Source organism: Moschus berezovskii, chromosome 12, assembly GCF_049115385.1.
Source record: "Moschus berezovskii isolate FMDL1 chromosome 12, NW_MosBer_1.0, whole genome shotgun sequence".
Taxonomy (NCBI): domain Eukaryota; kingdom Metazoa; phylum Chordata; class Mammalia; order Artiodactyla; family Moschidae; genus Moschus; species Moschus berezovskii.
The window spans coordinates 14365071-14389251 of record NC_142471.1 but is presented as its reverse complement, the minus strand read 5'-3'; the positions used below and the strand labels follow the sequence as shown (position 1 = coordinate 14389251).

The 24181-nt window shown below is 40.3% G+C and overlaps 1 protein-coding gene across 3 annotated transcripts in view; it reads right to left on the bottom strand.

The window, feature by feature from the left end:
* Positions 1-24181, bottom strand: part of BICC1 (BicC family RNA binding protein 1) — a 365857-nt gene that overhangs the window by 150789 nt on the left and 190887 nt on the right. For all 3 annotated transcript variants that reach the window (XM_055425684.2, XM_088841893.1, XM_088841894.1), the window contains exon 3: positions 15525-15594. In XM_055425684.2, coding sequence (XP_055281659.1) covers positions 15525-15594 — 70 coding nt within the window. The remainder of the gene's footprint in view (positions 1-15524; positions 15595-24181) is intronic.

The window sequence follows — 24181 nt, the reverse complement described above, 5'->3', positions numbered from 1 at the left end:
AACCTCAGATACGCAGAAGACACCACCTTGATCTCAGAAAGCAGAAAGGAACTAAAGAGCCTCTTGATGAAGGTGAAAGAAAAGAGTGAAAAAGCTGACTTAAACCTCAACAATCAAAAAACTAAGATCATGGCATCTCTTCTCATCACTTCATGGCAAACAGATGGGGAAACAATGGAAACAGTGAGAGACTATTTTCTTGGGCTCCAAAATCACTGCAGATGGTGACTGCAGCCATGAAATTAAAAGATGTTTGCTCCTTGGAAGAAAAGCTAGGGCAAAGATAGCGTATTAAAAAGTAGAGACATTACTTTGTTGACAAAGGTTCATCTAGTCAAAACTATGTTTTTCTAGTAGTCATGTATGGATGTGAAAGTTGGACCATAAAGAAGGACAAGCATTGAAAAACTGATGCTTTTGAACTGTGGTGTTGAAGACGACTCTTGAGAGTTTCTTGGAATGCAAGGAAATAAAAACCAGTCAATCCTAAAGGAAATCAATCCTGAATATTCACTGGAAGGACTGATGCCGAAGCTCCAGTATGCTGGTCAACTGATGTGAAGAGTCAACTCATTAGAAAAGACCCTGATGCTGGGAAAGACTGAAGGCAGGAGGAGAAGGGGACAACAGAGGAAGAGATGACTGGATGGCATCCCCAATTCAATGGACATGAGTTGAGCAAGCTCCAGGAGATCGTGATGGACAGGAAGGCCTGACATGCTGCAGTCCATGGGGTCGAAAGAGTCGGACGCAACTGAGCGAGTGAACAACAACCTCTCATTTTTTAAGAGGAAAAAGCCAATTGCAAAAAAATGCTTGTTTGTAAAAAATGAGCCAATTTTCATAACGTGATAATACATTAACTTGGCATAGACCAAAGAGCCAAAAATAGATACATGCTGTGTTCTTGTTTTATTTTTATTTCAGGCGAGACTTATTTTGCCTTAAGAGTAATTTCTAGCAACGAGATATAAAGAGAATGTAACTTCTCATTCCTGAAATCTCTCTATTACCTTTTGATAAAAATGTCTCTTAGTACCAAGGTTTGTATGAAAATGGCTATAATAAGCCACAAACCATGCTTTAGTGCCAATAGAAAGACCATCTGAAGAAGTGAGGGTGCTACTCTGACTTGTTTTCCTTAGCTAATGAGAAATACCACATGGTGGTTTGGTCATGTTTGCAACTGCAAAAGACTTCTTTAAAACACTCTAATTGCTACTGACAGGCCTGACAGATGTCACTGAGTTCTGTCCAGTGGTGCCGTAACTGACAGAATAAAGCCAGGGAGATCCCACAAGCGGCTGGGGAAACCATCAAAACCTTGTGCCCACCTCTAGACCAAGACAGGAGTGTATGGCACCCTCATGGTGGTCAAATATGGTCACAAACCACAGAAACTGTCACAGTTATCACGACCACACATTCCAGAAAGGAGGAATGGAAGACACAGTCAGCTGGCAAGGGGAGGGCAGCCAGTCCTACAGGCACCAGAGCTACAGGCGCAACTTGAAACAGGGCTGAAACGCTCAGGGAGAATAAACAGCGCAAGTTGCACCAACTACATCATTCCAACTGGACTACAAACTAGCTTTGACAATGTGCGGGTCTGCCCTCCTACTGTGTTTCATCTCTCCTGCTGACGTTCTGTCCTTCCACCTGTTACTATGTGTGTATGCCCGCCTTCAGGAGTCACTCATACAGATCAACTCTGTTCTTAAGGCTGCAAAAGAAAACCAGTTACACAAGACACACATTTGCAAGAAATGGCCCAATAAGAATCCAGCGCATGGAAGGACCTAGAGACTGTCATACAAAGTGAAGTCAGACGGAGAAAGGTAAGTACCATATAATATTGCTTACATGTGGAACCTCAAAATATGATACAAATGAACCTATTTACAAAAGGTAAGTAGAGTCACAGATGTAGAAAACAAACATGGTTCAGGAGGGGAGGGATGTACTGGGAGACTGAGATTAACACACACTCACTACTATGAATAAAATAGGTAACAATTAGGATCTACTGTACAGCACAGAGGAAGAGTCTACTCAGTAATCTCCACCACTCAGTACTCAATATGGGAAAAGAATCTGAAGAAGAATGAATATATGTGTTTGTGTAAATGAATCACTCTGCTGCAACCTGAAACTAACATGACACAGTAAGTCAACTATACTCCAATAAAAACTTTAAAAGCAAATTTTTAAAAAAGAATCTGATGCTATGTAGAGCCATCTCCTGATACCACACCTGTTCCTCTAAGCTCCGGGTTTCTCAGCCTTGCACTGTTGACATTTTGTGTCAAATAATTCTTGCTGTGGAGGCTGCCTTTTGCATTGCAGGATGTTTAGCATCATCCCTGGCCTCTACCCACCAGAAGCCAGCAGCAGCACCTCCTGCATGGGATAACCAAAACTATCGCAACAGTGCCACCATGTCCCCTGGGGAATAAAATCAACCCAGCTTGAGAACCACCATACCAGGTAACAGTGTACAAATCCTAGTGAAACCATTAATGGATTTTAAAAGAGACAAGGAAGGAAAAATACTGTAAAAAGCACAAATAGAAACAAAAAACCGAGGTTGAAAATAATTTTACAGATGGTCATCAAGCAAGGTTCTAAAATGTGGGTAAGGACTTAGGATTGCATTTCTTCTTGAAGAAATAGTTAAGAAACATAGTCTCAATCTGAGTTTTCCTAAACGAATGTGCTGGTGAATCTTCATTCCTCTGGTGAACACACACTCACCATGAGCACCTATGCATGTGCTTAGCAGTGAAGAGAATGCCCTTGAACTATGCAATCAAGGTTTCCAGCCGAAAACCCATCATTTCAGACCCTATGTACGACACTGAACAAGTTATAACACCTGTCCATCAGTTACTCGTGTGCAGACCAGGGATAATCACAGTCACTCGTGGAGGATGACTGTGAGGATAAAGACAGAGAACACACCTGGGACAACACATATGACAAGGCAGACAAATAAGGAATATTTTTGCCCTTCCTCCTCATGGGGTTTAACAAGGAAAAAGAGCTGCGGTTAGCAGGGATCTTGGGATGGCAATTTCTTCACTTTTAAAGGTAACTGACTTGAAATAAAACGTCTGTTCAGGAACAAGACCACTGAGGGGAAAGGAGCTCTCCCCAGGAGACAGGGTAACAGAGGCAAGTGAATTCAGAAAGCTTGTGACTTCGCTCCAGTCCCTTCTGGGGAACACAAAGGCGTGATATACCATTTAATCATCCTTCTTACTTTCATTTCCTTTTTTAAAATTTTGCAAAAATTTTCATTAGTTCTTGAGATTTCATAATGCTTTTTTTTAAATTTATTTATTTTAATTGGAGGCTAATTACTTTACAATATTGTATTGGTTTGCCATACATTGACATGAATCCGCCCCAGGTGCACATGTGCTCCCCATCTTGAAGCCCCTCCCACCTCCCTCCCCATACCATCCCTCTGGTTCATCCCAGTGCACCAGCCCTGAGCATCCTGTATCATGCATTGAACCTGGACTGGCGATTCGTTTCACATGAGATAATATACATGTTTCAATGCCATTCTCCCAAACCATCCTACCCTTGCCCTCTCCAACAGAGTCCAAAAGACTGTTCTATACATCTGTGTTTCTTTTGCTGTCTCGTATACAGCGTTATCATTACCATCTTTCTAAATTCCACATATATGCATTAGTATACTGTATTGGTGTTTTTCTTTCTGGCCTACTTCACTCTGTATAATAGGCTCCAGTTTCATCCACCTCATTAGAACTGATTCAAATGTATTCTTTTTAATTGCTGAGTATACTCCATTGTGTATATGTATCACAGCTTTCTTATCCATTCATCTGCAGATGGACATCTAGGTTCCTTCCATGTCCTGGCTATTATAAACAGTGCTGCGATGAACATTGGAGTACATGTGTCTCTCTCAATTCTGGTTTCCTCGGTGTGTAAGCCCAGGAGTGCGATTACTGGGTCATATGGCAGTTCTATTTCCAGTTTTTTAAGGAATCTCCACAGTTTGCATTCCCACCGACAGTGTAAGAGGGTTCCCTTTTCTCCACACCCTCTCCAGCATTTATTGCTTGTAGACGTTTGGATAGCAGCCATTCTGACTGGCGTGAAATGGAACCTCATTGTGGTTTTGATTTGCATTTCTCTGATTATGAGTGATGTTGAGCATCTTTTCATGTGTTTGTTAGCCATCTGTATGTCTTCTTTGGAGAAATGTCTGTTTAGTTCTTTGGCCCATTTTTTGATTGGGTTGTTTATTTTTCTGGAATTGAGCTGCAGGAGTTGCTTGTATATTTTTGAGATTAATCCTTTATCAGTTGCTTCATTTGCTATTATTTTCTCCCATTCTGAAGGCTGTCTTTTCACCTTGCTTATAGTTTCATTTGCTGTGCAGAACCTATCCTACTCAAACTCTTCCAGAAAATTGCAGAGGAAGGTAAACTTCCAAACTCATGCTATGAGGCCACCATCACCCTAATCCCAAAACCTGACAAAGATGCCACAAAAAACAGAACTACAGGCCAATAGCACTGATAAACATAGATGCAAAAATCCTTAACAAAATTCTAGCAATCAGAATCCAACAACACATTAAGAAGATCATACATTATGACCAAATGGGCTTTATCCCAGGGATGCAAGGATTCTTCAATATCCGCAAATCAATCAATGTAATACACCACATTAACAAAATGAAAAATAAAAACCATATGATTATCTCAATAGATGCAGAGAAAGCCTTTGACAAAATTCAACATCCATTTATGATCAAAACCCTCCAGAAGGTGGGAAAAGAAGGAACATTCCTCAACATAATAAAAGTTATATATGACAAACCCACAGCAAACATTATCCTCAATGGTGAAAAAGTGAAAGCGTTTCCCCTAAAGTCAGGAACAAGACAAGGGTGCCCACTCTCACCACTACTATGCAACATAGTTTTGGAAGTTTTGGCCACAGCAATCAGAGCAGAAAAAGACATAAAAGGAATCCAAATTGGAAAATAAGTAAAACTTTCACTGTTTGCAGATGACATGATCCTCTACACAGAAAACCCTAAAGACTCTACCAGAAAACTACTAGAGCTAATCAATGAATATAGTAAAGTTGCAGGATATAAAATCAACACACAGAAATCCCTTGCATTCCTATACACTAATAATGAGAAAATAGAAAGAGAAATTAAGGAAACAATTCCATTCACTGTTGCAACGAAAAGAATAAAATACTTAGGAATATATCTACCTAAAGAAACAAAAGACCTATATATAGAAAACTATACCACATTGGTGAAAGAAATCAGACAGCACACTAATAGATGGAGAAATATACCATGTTCATGGACTGACAGAATAAATATTGTGAAAATGAATATATTACCCAAAGTAATTTATAGCTTCAATGCAATCCCTATCAAGCTACCAACAGTATTTTTCACAGAGCTAGAACAAATAATTTCACAATTTGTATGGAAATACAAAAAACCTCGAATAGCCAAAGCAATCTTGAGAAAGAAGAATGGAACTAGGGGAATTAACCTGCCGGACTTCAGGCTCTACTACAAAGCCACAGTCATCAAGACAGTATGGTACTGGCATAAAGACAGAAATATAGATCAATGGAACAAAATAGAAAGCCCAGAGATAAATCCATGCACCTATGGACACCTTATCTTTGACAAAGGAGGCAAGAATATTCAGTGGAGAAAAGACAATCTCTTTAACAAGTGGTGCTGGGAAAACTGGTCAACCACTTGTAAAAGAATTAAACTAGAACACTCCCTAACACCATACACAAAAATAAACTCAAAATGGATTAAAGATCTAAATGTAAGACCAGAAACTATAAAACTCCTAGAGGAGAACGTAGGCAAAACACTCTCCGACATAAATCACAGCAGGATCCTCCATGACCCACCTCCCAGAATATTGGAAATAAAAGCAAAAATAAACACATGGGACCTAATTTATAATGCTTTAAACTTACAATTAAGAAGTTATTGATAATATAGCATTATCTTTGCATATCATACACTTTAAAATGCTGATTTAAGTGTTGTGCCTAATATCTAGGACTATTTTTTAATATAGACTCTGTTTTTTAGACCGTCTCAGGAACACAGCAAAATTGATGCGAAGTACAGAGTTCTCATATGCCACTCCCCACACACAGCCACTGGCTCCCCCACCATCAACATCACAAACCATTTTGTGGGTTTTGACAGATATAAAACGACATGTACTTACTATTTTAAATTATATAGTTTAGCTATCCTAAAAGCCCTCTGTGTTCAGCCTATTCATCCTTCCCTCCTCCAGTTCAGTTCAGTTCAGTTCAGTCGCTCAGTCGGGTCTGACTCTCCGCGACCCCATGAATCACAGCATGCCAGGCCTCCCTGTCCATCACCAACTCCGGAGTTCACTCAAACTCATGTCCACAGAGTCGGTGATCCCTAGCAAATACTGACCACTAAATCTTTTTACCATCTCCATGTTTTTTACCTTCTAAAATGTTCATGTAATTGGAATCATACAGGATAACTTACCAGTCTGCTATTTATTAACTGTAAAACCCAGGGCAAGTTATTTGACTTGATGTTTCTTAATTTTTTCACAGGTAAAATGAAAATACCATCACCTAACTTACATGTGTTCTGATCAGGAAATAAGATTATTCACGTGAAATATTTGGCAGAATGCTGTGCCCCAATTGGTCTCAATAAATGGTAGTAGCCAATATTAGTATCGACAATGTCAATGACATAACCAAATTCTAATTAAAACACCACAACCAAAACAACTTTGGTCTGGAAGATAATCAGGAGGCTGTATCTTGTAAAGTCTCATTTACATACCTACTATGAACAGTACCAGAGTTTTATTGATTCAAGGGTCCCATGAATAGCAGCCATCAGATCGTTTTCCTTAAGTTTCTTTCCACTTCTCTGACTAGGGCTACTCAGACCATGAAATGCAGTTTGAGCCACATAAGCTTCAGCCACAAATCGTGTCCACTTTCATTCACTTAGAGAGGTCTACAGGAAAGATATCAATAGTCAATTTTCTCAATAGTGAATGCTACTCCTGTGTGAAGGCTGTGATTCTAAATCTTTTTCCTACACAATACATCTTGGTGATATACATTCTCATCTCTATTCGCAGTTTCACTATGATCATGACTGAGTTACCAGACAATCTACAAATACTGACTCGGGGTCCACTATGTACGGGTTGTGTGCTTGCTCAGTCCTCTCCAACTGTTTGGGACCCCATGAACTGTAGACCACCAGGCTCGTCCAGCCATGCAATTTTACCAGACAAGAATACTGGATTAGGTTGCCATTTCCTCCTCCAAGGGATCTTCCCAACCAACCCTGGGATCAAACCTGCACCTCCTGCTTCACGTGCATTGGCAGGTGGATTCTTCAATCCACCTGAGCCACCAGAGAAGAAACACAATGATGAACAAAATGCATGTACTCTTTATCATCTGAGGAACTAACTGCTTAAAATGGTGTGTTCTCTGACCTTTCGTTATCACCCATTGCACATTAGGGCATGCACACCTGCTCAGTCATGGCCAAATGTTTGCTACCCTATGGACTGGGGCCCTCCAGGCTCCTTTGTCCATAGGACTCTCCAGGCAAGAATACTGGAGTGGGTTGCCATTCTCTTCTCCAGGGGATTTTCCCCACATAGGGATCGAACCAGTGTGCCCTGCGTCTCCTGCATAGGCAGGCAGATTCCTTTACCACCAAGTCACCTGGGAAGCCCCATTTCACATCATGACCGAGTAATATATACGTGTTTGTTCATACATAAAAACAGTGACAGACCTGACTAAAGGTTTCATGAAACGATGCTTTCACACTCCGACGTTCACTTCTATGATCTAGTCGTGGTTTGTGTACATGCTGCTTGTGACCCCACAAAACACAAATATCGTGGTCAAAATCCACCACTGGGAATACTGTCGTCCATATGTTGTGCCAGGCCTTCTTTCTGCCCCCTGCCCTTTGAGCAGTAAATACCAAGGTAAAAGCATCATCAAGTCCAATGTGAACACACAACAGAAGCTTTAGTACACTTGACAATACATTTTCCTCCGGAAAAAAATAAAGTGAAAAGTCTACATTTTTCTCACGTGAAGATTCTATATTAGATGTTGCTTGTTCTGATGGAAGACAACCAACAATAATAAAGGCCCATAGAATTCTGATGATCTTCTTTATTCCAGGAGGAGGAGAACGGCCAGACTTGGTGCCAAATGGCCTCCAAAACATCAGGCAACCCAGCCAACACCTTCCATTCTGGCTGTCTTGGGGCACTGAAACTGTCGTAAGAGAAACACTTGCAGACAACAGTTGCTATCACTTAGTTAAACTCTGCAGGACAACTCTTCCCAGAACAAAAGGCAATAAAGCTTTATTAATGCTGATCTTACGTACATGGAATTTGGCATAAAAACTTTAAACAATTTGTAACCACATCTATCTTGGCTAGTCTAAGAAGAAAGAGGACTGATAAGCAAATTAAAAGCAAGAAGATTTTAAGAAAAATGTTTACCTATTTAAGGGAATAAGCTCATCTAACATTAAGGAGCATGCAGGATGATCACAACAACGCAGTAAGTTCTCCTAACAAATCACTTTTATCTATTTGTTAAGGCAGCTTTGGCAGGACTTGTATTTAGCAAAACAGTCAAACTTGTTCAGAATGTAATCTGTACTTTAATAAAGCTGTATTTATTTTAAAATAGGCTGTGATTCAGAATAACATTCAAAATTTTCATGAGTACCTGAAATCATTCTCTGTTAGTAAGCTTCTACAGTATTACACAATTGTTATTAATTTTTGGCTGCACTGTGCAGCTTGTGGGATCTCAGTTTCCCAACCGGGGATTGAACCTGCACCACAGCAGTGAAAGCACGGAATCCTAACCACTAGGCCATCGGGGAACTTTAATTCTGCTTTTTTTGTTGTTGTTGCACTGGGTCTTCTTTGCTTTGCGTGTGGGCTTTCTCTAGCTGGGCAAGCAGGGGCTGCTCTTCGTTACAGTGCAATAGCTTCTCATTGTGGTGGCTTCTCTTGTTGCTGAGCACAGGTTCTGAGGCATCCTGGCTTCAGCAGTCATGGCATGTGGGTTCAGCAGTTGTGGTTCAAGGCTCTAGGGCACAGGCTCAGTTGTTGCAGCACATAAGCTCAGATGTCCCGCAGCACATGGAATCTTCCCAGACCAGGGATCAAACCTGTGTCCCCTGCACTGACAGGCAGATTCTTATCTATTGCACTGCCAGGAAGTCCCTTAATTCTTAAATACTGCTCTCACAGGAACAAACATCAAGTCTTTCTTTGGAAAGCAGAATATTCTATTATTCCAAATCCAACAGTTGGAGAGATTTTTATTTTATTCTACTCAAAACAAATTTATGCCATACAGTAGAAATACTATGTATTGATTTATTTTCTTAATCATGGCCCCCATTACGACAATCCTCAGTTCAGTTCAGTTCAGTCGCTCACTTGTGACTGACTTTTTGCGACCCCATGAATCACAGCAAGTCAGGCCTCCTTGTCCATCACCAACTCCCGGAGTTCACTCAAACTCATGTCCACAGAGTCACTGATGCCATCCAGCCATCTCATTCTCTGTCATCCCGGTCTCCTCCTGCCCCCAATCCTTCCCAGCATCAGAGTTTTTTCCAGTGAGTCAACTCGTCGCATAAGGTGGCCAAAGTATTGGAGTTTCAGCTTTAGCATCAGTCCTTCCAATGAACACCCAGGATCGATCTTTAGAATGGACTGGTTGGATCTCCTTGCAGTCCAAGGGACTCTCAAGAGTCTTCTCCAGCACCGCAGTTCAAAAGCATCAATTCTTCAGCGATCAGCTTTCTTCACAGTCCAACTCTCACATCCATACATGACCACTGGAAAAACCATAGCCTTGACTAGATGGACCTTTGTTGGCAAGGTAATGTCTCTGCTTTTTAATATACTATCTAGGTTGGTCATAACTTTCCTTCCAAGGAGTAAGCGTCTTTTAATTTCATGGCTGCAATCACCATCTGCAGTGATTTTGGAGACCCCAAAAATAAAGTCTGACACTGTTTCCACTGTTTCCCCATCTATTTCCCATGAAGTGATGGAACCGGATGCCATGATCTTAGTTTTCTGAATGTTGTACTTTAAGTCAACTTTTTCACTCTCCTCTTTCACTTTTATCAAGAGGCTTTTGAGTTCCTCTTCACTTTCTGCCACAAGGGTGGTGTCATCTGCAATTCTGAGGTTATTGGTATTTCTCCCGGCAATCTTGATTCCAGCTTGTGTTTCTTCCAGCCCAGCATTCCTCATGATGTACTCTGCATATAAGTTAAATAAGCAGGGTGACAATATACAACCTTATCGGACTCCTTTTCCTATTGGAACCAGTCTGTTTTCCATGTATAGTTCTGACTGTTGCCTCCTGACCTGCATACAGGTTTCTCAAGAGGCACGTCAGGTGGTCTGGGATTCCCATCTCTTTCAGAATGTTCCACAGTTTATTGTGATCCACACAGTCAAAGGCTCTGGCATAGTCAATGAAGCAGAAATAGATGTTTTTCTGGAACTCTCTTGCTTTCTCCATGATCCAGCGGATGTTGGCAATTTGATCTCTGGTGCCTCTGCCTTTTCTAAAACCTGCTTGAACATCTGGAAGTTCACGGTTCACATATTGCTGAAGCCTGGCTTGGAGAATTTTGAGCATGACTTTACTAGCATGTGAGATGAGTGCAATTGTGCGATAATTCGAGCATTCTTTGGCATTGCCTTTCTTTGGGAACTTTTAGAACTAACACCTTTTACAACTAACACCCAAAAAAGATGTCCTTTTCATTATAGGGGACTGGAATGCAAAAGTAGGAAGTCAAGAAACACCTGGAGTAACAGGCAAAGTTAGCCTTGGAGCACAGAATGAAGCAGGGCAAAGTATTAATAGAGTTTTGCCAAGAGAACACACTGGTCATAGCAAACACCCTCTTCCAACAACACAAGAGAAGACTCTACACATGGACATCACCAGATGATCAACACCAAAATCAGACTGATTCTATTCTTTGCAGCCAAAGATGGAGAAGCTCTAAACAGTCAGCAAAAACAAGACCAGGAGCTGCCTGTGGCTCAGATCATGAACTCCTTATTGCCAAATTCAGACCTAAATTGAACAAAGTAGGGAAAACCACTAGACCATTCAGATATGACCTAAATTAAATCCCTTATGATTATACAGTGGAAGTGAGAAATAGATTTAAGGGACTAGATCTGATAGAGTGCCTGAGGAACTCTGGACGGAGGTTCGTGACACTGTACAGGAGACAGTGACCAAGACGTTCCCCATGGAAAAGAAATGCAAAAAAGCAAAATGGCTGTCTGAAGAGATTTTACAAATAGCCATGAAAAGAAGATAAGTGAAAAACAAAGGAGAAAAGGAAGATATAGGCATCTGAATGCAGACTTCCAAAGAATAGCAAGGAGAGATAAGAAAGCCTTCCTCAGTGATCAATGCAAAGAAATAGAGGAAAACAACAGAATAGGAAAATCAAGAGATCTCTTCAAGAAAACTAGAGATACCAAGGGAACATTTCATGCAAAGACGGGCTCGATAAAGGACAGAAATGGTGTGGACCTAACAGAAGCAGAAGATATTAAGAAGAGGTGGCAAGAATACACAGAAGAACTGTACAAAAAAAGATCTTTATGACCAAGATAATCACGATGGTTTGATCACTCACCTGGAGCCAGCCATCCTGGAATGTGAAGTCAAGTGGGCGTTAGAAAGCATCACTACGAACAAAGCTAGTGGAGGTGATGGAATTCCAGTTGAGCTATTTCACATCCTGAAGGATGATGCTGTGAAAGTGCTGCATTCAATATGCCAGCAAATTTGGAAAACTCAGCAGTGGCCATAGGCCTGGAAAAGGTCAGTCTTCATTCCAATCCCAAAGACAATCCTGCGCTTGCCTCTTTGAATTCCCCATTGCCTATGTAAATTTAAGATACTGAACCTTAAATTCTTAGTTCTTTTTGACAGAGGATTCAGTCTCCCAATGATTTCAAACACTTGGGAATTTTTTTTTTTAATTTTAGAGCCCCTGAGTTTATATCACAAAACATGCACAAAATGCCCTGCTTACTAAACGACAATACTCCTAGTACATTTTTCCACTGTATTCTCTATGGTTAAAGGGAATGAAGAAAGGTAAAGGGGAGTATAAGGGGAGAGAAGAAGCGGGCAGAAGGGTGACATGGAAGGAAGAGGGGCGGATGGAGGGGACAAACAGCAGACAGACTTGTACCCCTCATGACATCTCACACAGGCACCGAACAATGAGGTCACTGTCGCTCTAAACTCATTCACGCTGACTGCAAAGAGGGCAGAGACACAAAATTAATGAATCCATACAGAGGCAGTTCTTTAGAAACCAAGATGGACATTGTTCCAGAGAAGTGGCCGCTGAAGGATCTTGCCTGTTTTCCGATAGCAGTCATCATCCATCCATTCCCCTTTGAACACGTGGTCTCCCAAGTGACTAAATAATGGTATTTCCATATGAGATGGGGAGATTTTTGTTTCCCAAACTCAACCTTAAGAACCACCAGGGGAACTTGTTAAATATACGGATTTCCAGTCCCACCCCAGACATACTAAACCAGAATCTCTAGGGTGTCAGTTGTTCAGTCATGTCCGACTCTTTGTGACCCCAAGGGTTGGAGCCTGCCAGTTCCTCTGTCCATGGAATTCTCCAGGCAAGAATACCAGAGTGGGTTGCCATTTCCTTCTCCAGAGAAGAATCTTAAGTTCTTACATGATGGCAAATTCAGGATGCTGGCTTTCTGCCTTTCTGCCAAGCAGGATCCTACTAGCACATCAACCCAAGGAGTCATGCAGCTACTCATACAGCTGCTCCAATAAAGGATTGATGACTTGAAAAATATTTTGGACAGGACAACTTGAAAAATGCAGGACTAATTGCCATAAGGTAAAGAAGGGGACATACTACGGTAACAGTAGCCATGAAAAACATTTGTCTAGGCTCAAATATTCAATCAATAAGCGTCATAAATCTAAAAGTGAAATACAATATAAACACATGGCTGCACTGTCTCAATGGCACACGAGGGATCATCTGCAAATTCCAAACCTTCACATCACCATGGGACTTAGAATTTAATAATCATCCAAAACATGGCATGAGTCACTAGATACCTTTATATTCTTTGGTCTCTTGAATAATAATAGTTTGGAATGAATAAAGCTTAAAATTAAGAACACTAACTCTTTTCTCAACAACATTCAGAGGTAAGAAAGGGTCAGATAAAAAAGCAAATAATTATCTTCTAAAGTGCCTCCTGTCACTTGACTTTTACTAAATACAAACTATAATCCCACAAATTTCATCTATAAATCAGATCGTTTTAAAAATATACAGGAATACACATATCAGGGATATAAGCCAAAATGTGATTCAGCAGCTGTGTGTTTAAGTACTAAGGGCAAATCAAGTCAGTTCTGAAGAGTAATTTCCTCTGAGGAACACTTTTTTTTTTCTTTCTTCCTTGAGCTCAATCTTTCTCTTTTGGCACATTCTGCTCATAATTCATTATTGTATACATTTATGGCACTTCATAAATAATAAAAAATTGAAGGATGTCTTTAGACCTAGGCCTTCAGGGATCAATTTTTAGGCACAATTCCAAAAGTTAACTTTAACCATGTGGAAATTATGCTAAATGCCCTCAAATGTACTGCTGAGATACTCTTATTTTCAAAGCAAAATGTATCATCACAGTGTGGAATACAGCTGGCCACTGTGAATGGGTTAAATGGATCCATGACCAGAAACCAATCTAAAACACTAACTGTTCAATCCATATTATCTAACATCTCTAAAGTTGCAACCACATTTTAAATTTTTTAAAATGAATAATTCTCAGTTTCCCACGATAGGGGGAAGAAAACTGTAGCAGGGATAATGCAAGAGAATAAGCCATCCAAAATTATCTGGGATTGTTGTAATATTCATGTTTCCTTGGGGCTTTTCTTTAGGGACTGATCAAATTACATTTTTATTAGGCTAGTAATGAAACTCATGTCATTCTTTAAGTAAAAATACGTGACAACACGGCAGGAGGCTCCAGTTCATGTTCAAATTCCAACTTTTTCAAATGGCAGGCCAGGGATTTTGAGTGGCTGCAAACAACCCAATAGAAAGGCAGCCAGTTAGTGGCAGCTTATCCTTCTGCATATTAAGTATAGCGCATCTCAGCACACTGGAGATAGATATATCCTACAGCACTTGGCAAACTCAAGATTCCTACAAAGTTGTGGAATTCCACTTGGAAATTCAGTGTTTTCATAGGAATGTTTAGCATATAAGCTTCCCTTTTCTTGCCACCACGGTCACAAATATTAAAAGTAACAAGGTCAGAGTGTCAATAGGAATTCCAGTCCACTGAAGTCCGGATAACAACACTCCCACGAGTTGTAAAATAACTTACATTCCAAGGGATGAGTAGCTCTAATAAAATGAGATTAAAAGAAGGCAATCTGGATGACCAGAAAGAAGAAAGCTGACAAACCTTGCAGTGTTCAGCATCATTTAGCAATAAAGGTCACAGAGAGAAGGGGGAGCAAATGCAAAACTTAACAGCAACAACAAAAAAGCTAGACCACAACAGACAACGCTCAGCTCACACTGCCGTTTTCTGAACTGTTTGGTGACGGTTTCCCATTATCTCCTAGCGACTACAGGCATCTTTTAATGACGTATATGCAACAAAGTTTCTTGACACTGAGGTTACACACACACACACAAAAAAAGCTATCCATAATATGTAATAATGAAAATATAAAAACAATATGTAATCTTGGGAGGAAACTAAGGGTCCTATGCTTTCATTTCTGACCATCCACGCACCAGTGAGTGTCCTCTAGGTTAAAGCAGAGAAAAAAACAGACAAGGAAAATGCTTGGCCTAAAAGAGAAATCCTGTGTGTTTTTTGCTGTGTGATAGACAAAGAGGAGAAGCAGCAGTCAGGAAAGGAAATCTAAGTTCCTATCAAACTGGAGGTGAAAATAATCAGCTGTTAAATCTGGGACATAAACAAGAAGCCTAAAGTGTAAACAGAAGGAATCTGTGAGTTGAAAACACGTTATTATATGTGGGAGTTACCATGACTCATGGCCACTAGATGGTCATCCTTGAAATCATAAGATGCTACAATAATCTTCTACAATAACATGTCTATTATTACAAAATACACAAAAATATTATTCTGATGTTGAATCAAAAAGTTATGTTATTTTGCATTATGATAATCCTTCCCAAATACTGTTATGTAACAAATATTTGGGAACAACGATGATAAGGATAAAGGTTGATTTTAATCCCCAGGAAACCTGCTGATATTCCATAATCTGCATTATCACAACCACCGATATCTCCGTCTCGCAGGATTTACCTTTCTTGGATTTGGCACCAATCTTCAGTTTTGATGGCCAAGCAATCTGAGTATTTGTTTCCTCCATGATCTGCAGCAAAAATTTAGAAAAAAATATTGATTCGATTAAGAACTTGCATTTATAGGTAAGATTTTTTCCGCCCCCCCAAAAAAAAAAATTATTTTCAAGTCCTTAGCATCATGTTGTTGCAACAAAATGACCTCTTTTTAAAACAATTCAAAAACAACACAGAACCTTGGCGGGGTGGGAGGGGAGGGGAGATGCATTTTTATAAGCCTTTAATCTATTAGAAATAGTCAAGTATATTTGTTACTCCTAGCATTCCTGTCTGTGATGCTCCAGAATTTTAACTTGTTGCCAAACCACCCGAGATGCTTGCACTGAGTAAAATTCCCCATGACAATCACCAGTGGATTGCAACACATCAAACACGATCCTTGTCATACAAAATGACGTGGGATAGGCCTACAAAATGAAGTGTTTTTTTGTTTTTGTTTTTTTTTTCTGGAGAAAATAAACTTGCTTTGGGCACATTTGTGTTTCATTAAAACTGATGAAAAGCCTCTAAACAGGACATCACGTCATAAGGCTGCATTTCCCATCATCTTTTGCCTGATCTGAGATGACATTTTTGCCACAGTTCTTTCCCACTTCCCAGGCAGCTAATACTGGTCAGAAGGACTGGAGACCCACTGTGCAAAAGCCCAAGGACAAGTGATGCAAGCATGGTGTGCAGAGCAAAGGAAGTCCACGGTAAATGAGAGACAAGTGAATCACCAAGAAATGCCCATCCTTTCTATTATTACACAAATTAGCCTAGATTATTGCTGACTTTCACACCATGAACATAAAATTCACTCAACAAATGAATAAAGCCAACAACTGACTACCACTTGTAAGTCACTTGAGTGGGATAATATTTAATTTTTCACAAATTAATGGCGAAGGCAATGAAACGCATGAACAATGTAGTTAATAAAAAGTACCTCTTCTCCCTCTGTGTTGGCTATGTTCTGGGCATAAGGCTAAATGGTTAACATGTTAGCGTGCATCATTCTTCATTTAATCCCCTTTATCACAGCAGCAAAGGGCTTGCAGCAGATGTTTCAGCCTGGCAGCCCACAGAGGCATGCTGTCCACCCACTATAAGGTTTTTTAAAATCTAAGCCAACATTTTTAAATCTTGGAATTTCACAGACATTCAGGATTCTGCTTCTCTGGGAAATGTGGCAGAGTTAGCATCTGGAGCCCACATCCCCACGTGGCAATGCTCAGCTGAGGACCAGATGCCCCCTTTACCCGGGACCAGGAGACCCTGGGCTGTCCCCCACCACCAACTCCCCCTGGGTCTCCCACAATGAGATCCCAAGCCACTTGCCCTTCCTGTCACTGTGTATTACTCACTTGCCATTCATCACGGTGTTTGCACTTCTATACCCGTGTCTGTATTAAAAACTAAAAAACAAACTACAGTCACACTGTCTTCACAAAGTCGAGCGGCTGCCCTGGCCCTGCAGATGGGCAAGCCCTTTGCCCCAACTCTCCAGATCCGGCCCCTGCCTCTACTCCTCCTATCTATGCTGTCCAAGTGATGGGTTTCATTGTCTTCTCCATGAAATAAGAGAACTTATTTCTAAACGAGTTAGAAAGAACTTATTAATTTCTAAACCTAACTCTAAATCCATATTTTAAAAACATTTTTATTGGAGCTGATGTGCAATGCTGTGTTAGTGTCAAGTGTACAGCAAAGTGAATCAGTTACACATACATCTACTCTGTTTCAGATTCTTTTCCCATGTAGGTCATTACAGAGTGTTGAGGAGAATTCCCTGTGCTGTACAGCAGGTCCTCAGTAGTTATCTATAACTACTAAAAGACAAATATCACATGACATCACTTCAAGGCCCTGTGCCCCGCCCCCAGCTTCCCCCCAGCCCCAACTCATGCACCACCCCAACGACCTCTCTGTTTATCTTCCTCCTAACCCTTATCATAATCTGAGATTCTATTTTCTGTGTTTCCTTGTTTATAGTTTGTCTCTGCAAATAAAAGTTCTCCAGACCCTGCACACAGCAAGCACAGATTTATCTGGATAAATGAATCTTCCTAACACCCTTAGAAAGTAGATTTCTTTATTCCTCAGACAGCTGGGATGGAAGAGAGTAGGGATAAAAACTTTAGACAGCTGACAAAGACTGCCTTTTAACCACCGTACTATATGGAATATAGGACCTCTCTCTTTTAAAAACGTGTCTAACACATTTGAAAACATGCTTTAGAATTTATGCAGACTGATTGCTTTTAACAATCTGCAAATATTTATCAATAACCTACTTCGGTGCCATAATTATAATACTTAATAAAGAAGTGGCTCATCAAAGACAGTTGGAAGATATAACATTCTGAAATTTTCATTATTTGGAGAGCTTCCCAGAAATCACCCTGCATAAGATCATCTCTTTTTATTAAACACCAATAGATGCTCCATAAAGAAAATAATTTGCCATAGAAAATATCTTAATAGCAGGTAACAGCTATTGAGCTGAAATGCCTTCTTTACACACACTTCCTCTAAACCTCACACCAGTCCAGTGTCTCTACAGAGCAGTGAAGTGCCAGGACCCATAGCAATGAATAAGGAACAATTCCTGGTGTTCACAAGTTTACAGTCAAGTTCAGGGACACAGACAAACCATCACAGGCAGTGGGTTGGGTGCTGGCACAGGACCACTCACAAGGGTGGGTCTGGCTCCTACTGTGAAAGGTTGGGGTTCGAGGTAAAGTTAGTAAAGGGCTCCCCAAAATATAGCCTGCAAAATCACTCAAGCCCTGAGAGCCAAGTGAAAGCCAATTTATGAATGAGCTTATCAGTCACTAAATGAGGGCAGGAAGGCCTAATCAGGAGGCTTTCTTATGGGTCATGTTTTATCCCTGATTAGTTCCAGCTACTGTACACATATCTTCAAAGTGACTAAAATTAGCATATTTTCCTCTAAGATAGCTTCAGAGAGAAAATGGTAAATTAAGATCTTACTATCATATTGGTGGGGAAGCAGAAAGAGAATAATCTATATACTTTTGTGAATTAAATAATTTGGCCGTGTAATCCAGTAAATTATATCAAGTGCCATAATTATAATACTTAATAAAGAAGTTTCCCTGTCAAAGATGGTTAAAAGACATAACTTTCTGATATCTTAATCATTTGGAGAGCTTCCCAGAAAGCATCCTGAGTTCAGAGGCAGAAATACAGCACTAAGCAAGTCTGAGGCTCTGTTACTAGCACGTTTGACTTAATGGTCGTCAGAACAAGTAGACAGGAGAACTGGCAAAGATGAGCTCAGGAAGCTTGTGGCTGAAATCAAAGAAGCCACAAAACCTCCGAGAAGAAAAAGACTATCTTACATCTCAAGAAAAAAGGGGGAAAAAAATCCTAAAGTGAATTCCAGCTAGTTATTTCTTTTTAATCTTATTATGGCCCTTGTTTCCACTTTCACAAAACCAAAGCTCAAAGAAGAAACTACTAATTTTGAATCATGTTCTACAGACATTAAATCACGCCTTAAATATTTCAAAGACTTGTTTTAACCCGTAATTCTGGATGCTGTAACCTTGACAAAGCAGCTAATGAATGGAGGTCAGAGATAAAGTGAAGATTTCAGTCAGAGGCAAAAATAAGACTTAGAAAGTTTACAGGTGAATTCCACACTTTTTAAAAAAGATGTTTCAGGGCTTCCAGATAAGCCCTGACCTAAGGGCTTATCTTCCTTTTCACAGAGGCCCCGGCCTCGAGTTGAACACCAGCTTGCGTGTAGACAGAGATGATGTTGAAGCCACTGAGGAGACTGAGCCGCGGACGCAGCAAGTTCCGAGCACATCTAAAGGGTCAGCAGGCAGGGTAAGGAGATGAAAGGAGCAACTATCACAGGAGCGACAGGTAGTCTCTCACCATCTTCACAAAATCCAGACACGTTTAATAGAGAACAGAGCTAAAGGGACACTTTTTCTAAAAACAGGAAAGAACTCTGGAGGAGTTCCTTCTGTGGATTTTATAATGTATGAAAACACTGACATCTTTCAAGAAAATGTGTCTTCTACAAATGAATTAATTCCTGCAAGACTTCACAAAGAAATCAATTCCCAGAAAACCATGATATGCAATAATTTTTTTAATTGTTTTTAATTAATTTTTAAAGAATTTGTGCCTGCACCCTGTGGCACATGGGATCTTCGTTTCCTGACCAGGAATCAAACCCACACCCCCTGCATTTAGAAGGCAGAGTCTTAACTACTGGACTGCCAGGGAAGTTCCTACGCCCTAATTTTTAAGCAAATCAGGATGATATCCAAAAACTTTCGTTTGCATTCAAGGAATAATTTCAATTAAACGGCCAACTCTGACCAACCTCTTTACAAAAAATAAGTTGTTGATGTCCCCCAGTTGTGTGAAATTTGAACTGAAAACTGGGAAACCTACCTAAAATCACTAGTGCTTCCATGTGAAACTAAATCTATAAATATTCTGGTGTCAGTTAAGCCAGGAATGCCTGGGTATGCAAAACCACAAAACCTTTGAGAAGAAAATGACTATCTTCTGTCTCAGGAAAAAAAAATCCTAAAATGAATTCCAGCTAGCTTTTTACCCCCTAATTGTATTATTGTTCTGGTTTCCACCTTCACAAAATCAGACCTTAAAGAACAAATATTTGATGTTGAGTCATTTTCAATAAATATTAAATCACACCTCAAATATTTTAAAGACTTGTTCTAACCCATAACTCTGGATGCTTCATGTTTATACCATCTCAACTAGGTCAGTGTTAGCTTCTGAGTATCTTCACTCTCACAAGAATCTCTTGTCAATTCTACTAATTTCTGCCAGGTTATAATAGGCAGCAATTCTATATGTCATAAAGATAGAGGAGATTTTGGAGGAGTCGATCTAAAAATGCAATTATATGAAAAATAACTCTTAAATTTCTGTCATTAGACTTGTTGCACTGACTATTTACAGGGAATTAATCATTAAAATGTAACTTAATTCCTATGCTAATCTCAGATGTGATGAATTCCAAATATTTATAGTAAAAAATGGAGGAGGAAATGGCAATTCACTCCAGTATTTGCCTGGAGAATTCCATGGAGAGAGGAGTCTAACAGGCTACAGTCCATGGGGTCGCAGAGTCGAACACGACTAAGCGAATGAGCATACACAGTAACAAAAGTATCTGACTGAACACAAACTTTAAAATACATGAAGCAATGAAAATTGAGATGATTGATGTTAGAAAGAACACCTATTGTAGCTTCAAAGGTTACTCTTCATCATGAAAAATCTGTTGAAAATAGAACGCTATATGTAGTTACGGCTGATTTGAGGTGCTGTACGGCAGAAACCAACACAGCATTGTAAAGCAATTATCCTCTAATGGAAAAAAAGAGAAAACTATGGATAGATTACAGTTTTGGAAGCTAAAGAGCCATCTTAAAGTTCTAATTCACATTTGCTTTTCACAAACAGGGAGTAATTTCCCTGATCAAAGAGTAACAGCACTGCTTCTTATATTTAAAAGGTACCTAATAAAAATGGAGAAGGCAATGGCAAGCCACTCCAGTACTCTTGCCTAGAAAATCCCATGGATGGAGGAGCCTGGTAGGCTGCAGTCCGTGGGGTCGCTAAGGGTCGGACACGACTGAGCGACTTCACTTTCACTTTTCACTTTCACACATTGGAGAAGGAAATGGCAACCCACTCCGGTGTTCTTGCCTGGAGAATCCCAGGGACGGGGGAACGTGGTGGGCTTCCGTTTATGGGGTCACACAGAGTCGGACACGACTGAAGTGACTTAGCAGCAGCAGCAATAAAAATGGAATCGTATATTCTTCCTTTGGTTTTAGCTTTGGGGGAATAAGGGAAGGTAGGAAGGTAACATTTATATAAGATGGAATACGGAAGCTTTTTTTGATTGGATGAAAGTTCTATCAGCTGTTGGAAAAATGTCATCAAAGATGTACATGGAAGCATTGAAATAATCTCACTTTCCTTAAATAACTTGCCAAATTAGAATAAAATAAACAAGATAACCTAATCAAATTCTACAAGTAGCTTCATTCATGATAAAAATAATCTCCATTTATATTCTTCAATAACAAGTCATAGATTTACTTTTCCCTCTCCAACAAATTCCACTTTAGTACACCATGTGAAAAGAGAACATGTCTATAAATGCTCACTATACTACACATTCTGAAAGTCTGAAGCAATTATAGGATAATATCTAACAGATGAAGGAAACCTTTGCTAAACCAACAACATTCTACTAATGTGCTTATTTCACCAAATTCTTCAATCCAAACGTAAAGCTAAAAATCCACAGGTAAGTAATCGGCATCTCAGATCAACCCAAGACAAATCTATTTATGCTGACTTTACTTGAAATATTTATTTTTGAACCAGGAAAAGAATGCTTGACATTTATACTCTAAGCTATTGAAAATTCATCCTTCAAAATGGCTACCAGCTGGGCACCACCTGCAGCCTGCTTCTCTAAGAGACCAGCTCCTGTGTGCTCCATTTTCCCTGTGTTAATATCAATGGAGAAATAAGGTCCACCTTCACGGAGGAGGCTGTTTGAAGTCACTTCATGTACTGGTGGATTATGAGTCAATTTGCCGAACTTCACCACGAAGGGAGCTAAGTGAGAAAAGAGCAACTAGAAGTCACTGAAAGGTGGAGCTGGGAAACCAGTCAAGTCTCACATAAGGGGGTGTCTAAAAGCTGAAGAAGGGACTTCCCGGTGGTCAGTGGTTAAGACTCTTGAGCTTCCACTGCAGGGGACACAAGTTCAATCCCTGGCTGGGGACCTAAGATCCTCGCATGCCATGCAGTGTGTCAAAATAAACAAAAATTGGGATATTGATTTTGCTGAGACATTAGAGGTCTTTGTTATATTTCATTTTAAATCCAAGAAACGTGTCTCAATTATTCAGTTATTCATCATCCCCAGAACATCTGCTCACATTTGCGTGACGTTAGCAAACACTTTCCATGTACTCAAGATAATCTTATAAATCAGGTATGTGAAACCCTTTTTTTTAATTAACAGATGAGGAAAGCAGGATTCAAAGAGGTTAAGCAGGAGATAGGCATGTGGTAAAGCCCAACCTGACAATAAGCGACTGAATCCCCAGGCAAGGGTGATTTCTGCTCACCTGGCTTATGAAGGAAGGGACGGCACCACATACTCAGGGGAGGGTGCTGTCAGAACCCTGCTGTGAACATGGAAGTGCTCGCCAGCGGCGGACTGGCTGCCCCTCACATTCTGATCAATGACACAGTGACCCAGAGGTGGCCCCAGAATGGTTCAATCCAGGGAGGAATCCCCACCCCACGCATGAATGGAGAATATGAGAAGCAATTTGGTTGTCACAGTGACACAAATGAGAGCCACACTGGCGCTCAGCTGAACCTCCCATGAAGAGCGGGAATATCCACTTAAGATACCCACAGAGAGGGATGTCCCTGGTGGTCCCGTGATTAAGACTCCACACTTCCATTGCAAAGCAGGCAAGTTCAATCCCTAGTCTGGGAACTAAGACCTAACATGCCACACAGCCAAAAAAAAAAAGATATCCATAGAGACAGTCCTGGCTTCACACTGTTTTGATACACGGATTTTAGTTACAACAGTTCAGTTAGTGGTGTTGTGATGATGGAGAAGATTCTTAGAGCTCCCTGAAAAGCAAGGAGATCAAAGCAGTCTATCCTAAAGGAAATCAACCCTGAATATTCATTGGAAGGACTGATGCTGAAGCTCCAATACTTTGGCCACCTGATGTGAAGAGTCTACTCATTGGAAAAGATCCTGATGCTGGGAAACACTGAAGGCAGGAGGAGAAGGGGACGACAGAGGACAAGATGCTCCGGGAGGGGTGAAGGACAGGGAAGCCTGGAGTGCTGCAGTCCATGGGGTGGCAAAGAGTCAGACACAACTTAGCAACTGAACAACAGCAGCTCAGTTCAACATCACCAAACCCCCAACAACACAAGCTTACATTCCAGTTACCAAAGTCTATTCACTGTGATTTTGAGTAGCTGCATCAAATAGAAATTCCCCTGCCAGCTCTTCAGTACACAAATCACTACATATGTAACAGATGTTCAGCTTGATCAGTGACTAGTCACGCTGCTTCTTTCAAAGTCTGTCTGTGGTTACTCACAAGACATCTGTAATCAGTTCACGTATAGACAGCAAAGCAAGGAACAGTGCTGACTTTCTGTCTTCCAGTGATAAAACCAAAGGACACGAAAATGGATAACCCAAAGTGAAAACTGGTCAACAAAGATGAAAGTGAAGCAAAGAAGCAAAATATTATACTGCTGGAACTGGAATTGAAATCCAGTATCAATGGGGATAGTATCAAGAGCTAACAGTGAGAATTTTGACGCTGATGCTGTATGTGAGACTCTGAATTCACAGCCAGAGGAACTTTGTGAAGACAAAAGTAACACCAAAGAATGAACGCAGTCATGACAAAAAGGGGGAAGATGTCCCAAAGGAGATGATAGCAGCCAAATAACTCACATTAAAAAAAAAAAAACACCAGGTTTCCCTGGTGGCTTAGTGGTAAAGAATCCACCTGGAAATATAGGAGA